This window comes from Chaetomium globosum, genomic scaffold (genome assembly GCF_000143365.1).
Source record: "Chaetomium globosum CBS 148.51 scaffold_4 genomic scaffold, whole genome shotgun sequence".
Taxonomy (NCBI): domain Eukaryota; kingdom Fungi; phylum Ascomycota; class Sordariomycetes; order Sordariales; family Chaetomiaceae; genus Chaetomium; species Chaetomium globosum.
In genome coordinates, this window is record NT_165979.1 from 3,943,418 (window position 1) to 3,952,184 (window position 8,767).

The 8,767-nt window shown below is 55.9% G+C and overlaps 4 protein-coding genes and 1 non-coding gene across 5 annotated transcripts in view; 2 read left to right on the forward strand and 3 right to left on the reverse strand.

Annotated features, from left to right (window-relative positions):
* Positions 1-486, reverse strand: part of CHGG_04995 (uncharacterized protein) — a gene marked incomplete at both ends in the record, with an annotated part of 4,988 nt that extends 4,502 nt beyond the window's left edge. The window contains one exon of the mRNA XM_001224208.1: positions 461-486. Coding sequence (XP_001224209.1) covers positions 461-486 — 26 coding nt within the window. The remainder of the gene's footprint in view (positions 1-460) is intronic.
* Positions 487-781: 295 nt separating this feature from the next.
* On the forward strand, positions 782-2,373 carry CHGG_04996 (uncharacterized protein; the record flags this gene model as incomplete). The annotated part of the gene is made up of 3 exons (XM_001224209.1): positions 782-860; positions 1,120-1,334; positions 1,387-2,373. 3 exons carry the CDS (start codon positions 782-784, stop codon positions 2,371-2,373), a joined length of 1,281 nt encoding a protein of 426 aa, XP_001224210.1.
* A 592-nt stretch (positions 2,374-2,965) lies between these two features.
* CHGG_04997 (uncharacterized protein) lies at positions 2,966-5,638 on the reverse strand (the record flags this gene model as incomplete). The annotated part of the gene is made up of 4 exons (XM_001224210.1): positions 2,966-3,457; positions 3,521-4,779; positions 4,828-5,423; positions 5,478-5,638. 4 exons carry the CDS (start codon positions 5,636-5,638, stop codon positions 2,966-2,968), a joined length of 2,508 nt encoding a protein of 835 aa, XP_001224211.1.
* Positions 5,639-6,141: 503 nt separating this feature from the next.
* On the forward strand, positions 6,142-6,858 carry CHGG_04998 (uncharacterized protein; the record flags this gene model as incomplete). The annotated part of the gene is made up of 1 exon (XM_001224211.1): positions 6,142-6,858. One exon carries the CDS (start codon positions 6,142-6,144, stop codon positions 6,856-6,858), a length of 717 nt encoding a protein of 238 aa, XP_001224212.1.
* Positions 6,859-7,832: 974 nt separating this feature from the next.
* CHGG_11315 lies at positions 7,833-7,932 on the reverse strand. The gene has a single exon. It is a non-coding gene; the product is annotated as a tRNA-Arg (tRNA).
* Positions 7,933-8,767: the final 835 nt, after the last annotated feature.

The window sequence follows — 8,767 nt, forward strand, 5'->3', positions numbered from 1 at the left end:
CTCCAGTCACTGGCAGTTATTCTTGTGTAGAAGTCTTCATAAGCGTCCCAATCTCTGTTTGTCTATTTCTCCGCAAAGCGTATCCAGAAAACTTGTCAGAGAGGAGACTGAACAGTGCACGCGGTCAGCCTACGTATCCGTCGTTGTATGAGTTCAGAGTTTTCAGCGCCTCCTTCAGCGCCGCCAGCTCGCCCTTGTTCCGTCGAGGCTGCGGAACGTCGTGTCCCGAGATGAGCCCAAACTAAGGAGATAGGCATTACTGGAAATAGGATAACTACTTGGCTTCTCTAACGGTTTCACAGGAAAACCCGTGGCTACGTGGAGGGTCTGGGAAGATATAGAGAGATAACGAGACAAGAGAGAGAATCCCCCGCTACGAAATATTGGGGGGTGGTCGGTGCATCTAATTCAAGGCCCCACCATACCCACCACCGGACGGGTAGGCGGTTCCACAACGTACCTTACAAAATTACCCTGGATGCCCATATGCTTCATCCATGGGATAACTTTACAGTGTACAGAATTGAAAGTCAAGAAAGGGGAACCATTGTTTTCTGAGCCCTCAAAACTCTCCGGATGACGTCATTCATGGCGAGTTCATGGAATCGGAGTCGGGCAAACTTCTCTTAGACGGTTCAAATTCGGCTTAGCGTGGCCTTCAATTGCTGAGTGCTTGAGTGTCTGAAGAATCCACTCTTCCAGGCCGCTTCCAAACCTCGCTTCCCCACAACAGCAGTCACTCTCAGTTGCCTCCGCAGCCAACCCTCACTAACATCACGAGATGGCCACTGATGGGCGACCCGCGCAGCCCAAATCCATCTTGCGCGGGCACAAGGCCCCAAGTGCACGCTGCAACCTTCGTGCGAGGAAACGACCTGGCTCTTGACTGGCGATGCAGACGGTTTTGTTGTCGCATGGGATCTCACTGTCATGCGTCCGAAAGCGGTATGGCAGGCTCATGGCAACGCCATATTGGGAATCGCTGGTTGGGGAAATGACCGGTTGATCACGTAGGTAGATGCTGGTGTTTGGTGCCTGGCACCCGTCAAGCCTTGCGCGGGGACAAATAAATACTGAGACGAGAATTCGGCAGTCATGGAAGAGACAACAAACTCATAGTGTGGAAATTCACGGCAGAGGAAGAGAGTGGCCTAAGTAAAAAGTTGCCCTTGGACCCGACCTCCGAGGCGCGGCCCCAGCCATGGATCCTGTACATGCTCGAGGTCAACACCATGAACTTTTGTTCATTCTCCCATTGTCCCGTTTCTCCGGGGTCGGGTGCTGCATCACCCGAGATCCTAGTCACAGTGCCCAACACCCTGGCGTCTGAAGCCGTGAGTCTCTCGCAACCATTTAGCCTGACACAATAGCTGACCAGAACACCAGATCGACATCTTCCACCTGCCCTCGCAAGCCCGGCAACACACGGTAAAGCTGGGCGAGAAGAATGGAATGGTCATGGCCCTCTCGTTGTTTCACCTGGGACAGACCTTGACACTCGTCGCCGGCTACGAGAACGGCGCAGCCACGGTAGCGCAGCTCGGCGACCACGGCAACTGGGCCGTGAGGTACCATGCAAAGTGCCACTCCCAGCCGGTCCTCTCACTCGACGTGTCCCCCAACAGGGACTACTTCCTCACCTCCAGCGCCGACGCCATCATCGCCAAACACCCTCTCCCGGCGCCCTCGCCAACGATCCAACCGCCCCAACCTAACACCACCCCCAGCATCCCACCCCCGCCACCAGCAGAAAAACCCAACAACCCACCAACAACAACAACACCACCACCACCACCACCACCACCACCACCAAAATCCCTCCTCACCGCCGCCCTCTCCACCACCACCTCCAACACCCCCCCAACGCCAACCCCCCCAATCAACTCCAACTCCACACAAACCCAACCCCAAACCACGACCCCCCTCAAAACCCACAACACGCGCCACGCCGGCCAGCAATCCTTGCGCATCCGTTCCGACGGCCGCGTCTTTGCCACCGCGGGATGGGACGCCCGCGTGCGTGTGTACTCGGCGCGGACGCTTGCCGAGGTGGCCGTGCTGAAGTGGCATGGTGTGGGGTGTTATGCGGCTGCGTTTGCGGATGTTGCTACTGTGGATGGAGCGCGGGGGGAGGGGGAAGGGGGGGTGGGGAATGGGGAGGGTGATGGTGATGGTGATGGTGAGGGTGAGGGTGAGGGTGAGGGTGAGGGGTCGTCACAGCAGCAGCAGGGTGGACAGGGTAAGGAGGTAGTGGCCGTGCCTAAGCTGGTCGATATTACGGTGCGGGAGAAGAGGGAGCGGCTGGCGAGGGAGGGACATTGGCTGGCTGCGGGGAGCAAGGATGGCAAGGTTAGCTTGTGGGATGTGTTTTAGGGGCGGGAATGGTCCTTAAGTCGTGGATGGGTGTATAGAAGCTTAGGTCATCGAGAATACCTCAAGCTCCTTCTAGTCTGTTTTTCTTTTTTCATGGTTCGAACTTTGGAGTTGGGCGAGCAGAGAATAAAACTCTCTTGTAAAGAATACAAGAAAGATTGCACGACCTAACTGGATCGAACAAATAGGCTGTGGTCATTCGCCAGCCTCGGTGCCGTGTCTTGCCCCCGAGGGGTTCACATCCTCACCATCGCACCAGGAACGGTCTGCCGTGGGATCTGTCGGAAATTGACGCCAACAACGCAATCTATATAGCCTGGTTTGACCATGGTCACTTTTCCATACCCCGGCAGAGCAACGATCGAAATCCAAGGGCCTAATCCGAGTAAACAAACAGGCAGTTGATTTTAATGAATCTACCTTCTGTCCACTTCTCAGCCACCCGCATTCTATAGCAGACACTAATACATTAGACTACAATATGCAACACAACACGCCTTTGGTATCCTAACCGATATCGAACTCCTCCCACCAAGAGAAAAAATACACCACACCAGCCCCTGCCCTCTCAACCAGCCCCACAATAACAACCCTACAAATGCGCCCTCCTCTCCAGCTTTCGCTTCCTCTCCTGCTCCCTCACCGTCCGACTCAGACTCCTCTCATCCTCACTACTCAACCTCGCCGGCACCGCCGCCTTCCCCTTCCCTTTACCCTTCCCCTTCCCCGTCTCCCCCTCAACAGCCTCCTCAAAGAGCTTCCGCCCGAGCTCATTCGTCAGGCGCAGCACACGCGAGCTGACGGTGGCACCGTCGCGCCGGTTCTTGCCCTCCCGCCGGCTCGAGGCGATCTTCTCCGTAAAGTCCCACAGTCGACCCGCCGGCAGCAGCTCGCCCGTCTCCTTGTCGCGCCCCGGCCGCCACTCGGGCGCGATGCGCAGCCGTGGTGGGATGCGTGTATCTTTCGACTTGACCACCTGGATGATCCCTTCCTCGGCGAAGCGTTGGTATGAGTTTTTGAGAGTTTCCTTGTTGACGGCTTCAAAGTAGGACAGGTCGCCTTGGTGGTAGAGGGTTTTGCCTAGCTGTGGAACACAACGGGATATGGTTAGCTAGTTGAATGGGGTGGTTCAGAGACTCAAACGTACCAGTTGCGCGCTGTCCTGTGCCTTGGACACCTGCACCCAGATGTCATCCTTCTGTCCCGCCGGCGGGACCAGGCCCATTAGCGAGACAGCCGCCAGCCAGCTTGCCTCGATGAAGGGCCAGATCAGGAAGCAGTAGAAATCAAAATTCTCCCGCCCGGCGGCTCGCTCTGCACCGGAAAGGCCAACCTTCGTGATATTCCCCTCCTCATCCCGCTCAAGGAGGATAACGTTGTCGGCTTCGAGACCGAGGAGTGTTCTCTCAAGATTGGTTGCGAGGCCCTCGCCAGAGTAAATGAACTCGCCGCGGAAGAGGGATGACAGAAACAGGACTTGATCAGACAAGTCACGGTACGGAATGTCCTGGATGCTCGGCCCGCCTCCCTGCTTCACCTTCGTGTATAACGCAGTCGCGACTAGGGTTTCCGAGATGAAGAGGTGGATGGTCATGTTGCGGTAAAAAGACAATTGGAAGCGGTCCACGGCGTAGTATGTGGGCTCCGGGAGGCCCTCGACGACGCCCACGAGATCCTTTCCTAGTACGTCCAGACCTCGCTGGACGACGTCCGAGAGGGGTGCATTGCCAAAGTGAGCGACTCTCCCGCCTTTGGCTCTTACTCTGTTCGTCAGCCACTCCACGCGCAAGATGAGCTCCCTTCGCCCAACACCACGACCACGGAGGGTCAGTAAAACGGTCCCAATCAACGCTGTGGGCATCACCACCGAGACAGCATTGATGTCGGCCAACACCTTGTATCCGAGTGTCCGCAACAATTTTTGGCGAAGCATCTGGTTCTTCATGTCCCTCCAGTCGACGTTGATTGCCGACGGCATCTTGGACAGCCTCGAAAGCTGTTCGTCGATAAACCCCCTCAAGCTCCACGGCTCGTGGAACCGCACGTCAACCCTTCCCAGCCGGAGAGAGAGGATACTAGACCCCCCCGTGAGAAAGTCTGCCAGATTCTCCTTCTTCTTTGGTACACCCAGCAGTTCTGTAACGTAGCCCTCAGTTTCGATCACCTTGTCGTATTGGGTGCTGACGGGGCAGATGATGGCGTCCTCGACCCGCCCTGACAAAAGACTGTCGAGCACAAAGTTGAGGATCCCGAACTTGGGCGGAAGCAGCTTCCCCGTCCGTGACCGGCCGCCCTCAATGAAGCACTCGAGGTTGTAGCCACCTTGGAGCATGACATCGATGTAGGTTTGGACGAGAGTTGAGTAGAGCTGGTCGTCGCCAAAGGACCGGCGGATGTACATGGCACCTTGGTATAATCAGCATTAAGCAGCATCAAACACAGCGGAGCACTTACCGGCGTGTTGCAAGAAACTCCCAACTACGGGGAAGTTCAGGTTATCACCGGCCACTACAACAGGAAGGGCCAATCCTAGCCTGTAGCAGAGCAGCTGCAGAGAGACGTAGTCGACATGCGACCTATGGCACGGCAGAAAGATGATGCTCTGCTTCTTCCGCGCCGCCTCCTCGGCGACACTCCTCAGCCGCAACACCTCCTCGCTCGACACATGGATCCCCTGATGATACGCCCTGAGTAGCAATTGCGTCACCAAATAGTACGCGCCCCGGATGAACGGCTTGCTGTCAAACTTGCAGATCATGTTGTCCGCCAGCTTCTCAGCCACCTCCTGCAGGTTCTGGACGAGCGCGGCGCGGCGGCGTGCCTTTTTCGCCGCAAGATCACTGTCGCTCCCGTTGAGCAAGCCTTCTTTCTCCTCGACGGCGACGCGCATGTCGGCGAGCTGCGCGATCTTGGTCTGTAACAGGGTCGCCGACATCATCTCGGTCTTGATATGCTCCGAAAAGCCCGAGTAAAAGATGGGCTGGCCAATGACGTTGTCGTAGGCGCGCCAGCCGGTGCCGGAGACGTAGAGGGAGACCTCGCGGAGGAAGCTGGGGGCCAGTTAGGGAAGGGGAAAAAAAGGGCCATCAGGGGTGGTGGCGTACCGCAATGGCTCAGAGCGGAAGCGCGCCATGTTCTTCATGAGGGCTTCTTCCTTGCCCTCTCCAGTGTGCTCCGGCTCAACAAAGCCGCTGGGCTGGAGGGTGATGCGGTCGCCCAATATGCGCAAATCGGGCGCCGAGTCATGGCGGTCGTCTGGAGCCATGGCGCGGTTTATGACTGTGGTTCTGGACGGCAGACTAAGTGGTGTGTTCCCCTTTTCTCTCCTTTATCGTTCGATTGATGGTCTGAATGCCGTACCCTTCGTTGATTTCGGTTATTTCGGTAGAAGCGAATCGTGGTGTTGGAAGACAAGAAAGGTCAGTGGCCGGCGCATTCTGAAGTTGGAAATTGGGAAGATGGATCAAATGCCGGCGCTTTCCTCTGGTTCCCGAGGTTGGACTTTCCAGGGGAACATGGGCATCATGCCGACAAGGGTGCCGCATGGTCTGGGGTCATGGAGGGGTCGTGGGGTTCCAGAACCGGGGACAGCCAGGCCTAAGACAGCCTAGCGCGGGGCCAGGAATGCAGCTAAACAGCCAAGCTCAAAAGCTCGCAGCGCTGTGCGGGACCATTAGAAACTTTTAGGTGATGGACCAAAAGTCACAGAAAACACCCAACACCAAAACACGATCCTCCCAACAATCCACAACCCCCCAACCTCCCACCATGGACACCAAACGCCCCAAAGACCAACCCATCGCCGCGATCCTGCTCGCACGTGCGCACGACCCCGACGACGCAACGCGCATCTTCACCGAAAAGATCCAACAACGCCCTCTCTTCCTGGCCCCGTCCTCCCCACCCCCCTCCAACGCGCGCGCCGCCCGCCGACGCGCCCAAGAGAAGAAAAAACAGCAGCGCAAGAAGGCGCTCAAGCCCCAACCGCTCTCCGCGACGCAGCGCCGCCGCTTCGGCCTCTACAACGTGCCGCGCGAGGCGCAGCGCTACGCGCTCTTCGAGCCGCTGCACCAGCTGTGGCTGGGCTACGTGCGCGAGATTTTGGGCAGTGAGGTCTACACGGGCGGGGAGGGCGCGGCGGCGAAGTTGGCCAGTGCGGATTTTCATGGGGCGGGGGTGGAGGTGGTGCGGAGTGGGTGTGTGAGTCGGGTGGGGATTCGGGGGATTGTGGTGAAGGATTCGAAGTTTGCGTTTGAGGTGGTGACGAGGAGGGATGTGCTCAAGTTGGTGCCGAAGGAGGGGACGGTGTTTCGGTTCGAGGTGCCGGTGCCGGTGTCGGTGTCGGGTTTGGGGGAGGGGGAGGGGGAGAAGGGAGAGGTGCAGACGTCGACGATGGTGTTTGAGATCCATGGGGAGCAGTTCCAGTTCCGGTCGGCCGATCGCGCGTCGAGGAAGTTCAGGGCACACTTTTCCAAGAAGCTGTGAGGGATGGCGGAGGAAACAACTTCTTCATTGGGGGCGCCATGATCCCCTCCGAACCAAGTAATCGCCGTGTCCGCGTCATCCAGTAATGCGAGACAGCGGGATATTCATCAACATACCGACTTCAAGGCAGAGGTAGGTTTTCATTCCCATGCATCGCGTTCTCTCACTTATTCGCCACAGTTCACTAGGGCTGCCAGCCAAAAGCGCGGTTGACAACTTGAGCATCCATGTGGCCAAGGAGCCAAGGATAGCCAATGTCTTAGTTTTAGCACCTGCAGAGCCTCGATATAAGCGCGTGTAATAATAGAGGGCTCAGTCAAAATGGGGTTTGGTCAAGAGGCCGATCTCCAACGGCTTGGGGAATCTGTTTTGTATTGACGGAGGGGCCCTGTGTGGGGTCGGTACGTCCGGACGCAAACCGCAATCCGCAATGAAGGTGATGGCGGAACCGAGACAACCCGCCACAAATCCACCGTACACAGTTCACAATCAATAAGAATAATACACACACACACACACACACACACACACACACACAATTTATTCCGCCCGGCGGGCCTAACCCGAAAGGGCAACCAACTATCATGCAATCGACTAACTAATACATATCCTAAAATGGATCCTGGTCTCATGAATGAGAATAATACAGTCGCTAGAGAATAATACATAATCAACACACTTGCCTCCCAAAAAGAGGGGCCAAGATTGTATTTTGCCTCAAACCTTCAGGCTGTGAACTGAAAATATCTCAAGTAATCAGAGGGGCTCAGGGGTGAAAGTGAAAATAAATCACTCAGGGGTCGAACTAGTGACGACCTCAGTCTTGAACCGCCTTCGATGACAAGAGAAGGAAGAAGACCGGGCTAGCTCAGGCTAACACATGACTGATACATGGCCAGAAATAAATAAATAAAAAAAAAAAAAAGAAAGAAAAAAAAAGACACAAAAGTAAGGAAAAATGTAAAAAATTCTCTCGATCCACCCAGGGGTCGAACCTGGAACCTCCTGATGTACCTACTTGATCTCCGAAGAGAGTCATCGTAGTCAGACGCTCTGCCATTGAGCCAGCGGACCTTGATTGCCTTGTTGAAAGGTCTCGGTTAAGTTTCCGGTTATTTTGGAGGAATTGTGCGAGCGGGGTGGACTTGGGCGAATCGGATAGCTCAGCTGGAGTCGTACAAGGGCCTCGTGTGCAAAATCTTTGTGTGGGCGAAGGTCAGGGGCAGGGGTAGGGGTACGACGGCTTCGGATGGATCGGTTTGGCACGGCCGGCCGGCTTGCTGACTTGCCGTTTGACGACCTTCGAGACCTCTGCTCGGCATGACTGCCACCATCTGGTACCTATAGGGACAATACTGGATCCAGGAGAAACGGGATTCGATGCCATATCCAGTTCTTTCGTCTAACATCTCCGGGCAAGGACACAGACATGGAGGTTGGGAAACCGGGGAAGAACCACTCATCTAGGCAGCACAATAGGTTCACCAGTATTGAGCTTCTTTGTATCTGTTGGCTTGTAAGTCCATCTGGGAAAGACTCGCGAAAGCATATCTAAAATTCTATTTCATACGCGCATGTACAAAGAAGCACGCCAGTGCCAATCCCTCAGCCCGAGAACACATTTATGAGCTCGCTAACACACGCTGAAATAAATAAACCGAAGACGCCGGACAATGCAAAAGCCATGCGAACTTGCCGGATGGAAACTCCTACTCGTCGTGTGGGGGGAGGATGATGTTGTCGATTAGGCGGACGCGTGGTCCCTGGCCGTAGCCGAGATCTTCACCTTCGCGTATGCCTTCGAGGGGCTGCATCCATATCGCCCCACTGAGGATGCCTCCCTTCGCGCCATCCACCACTTCTAGCTCCTCCATCGTGTCGACGTCAGAAAGCGAGAGATAGTCCACCT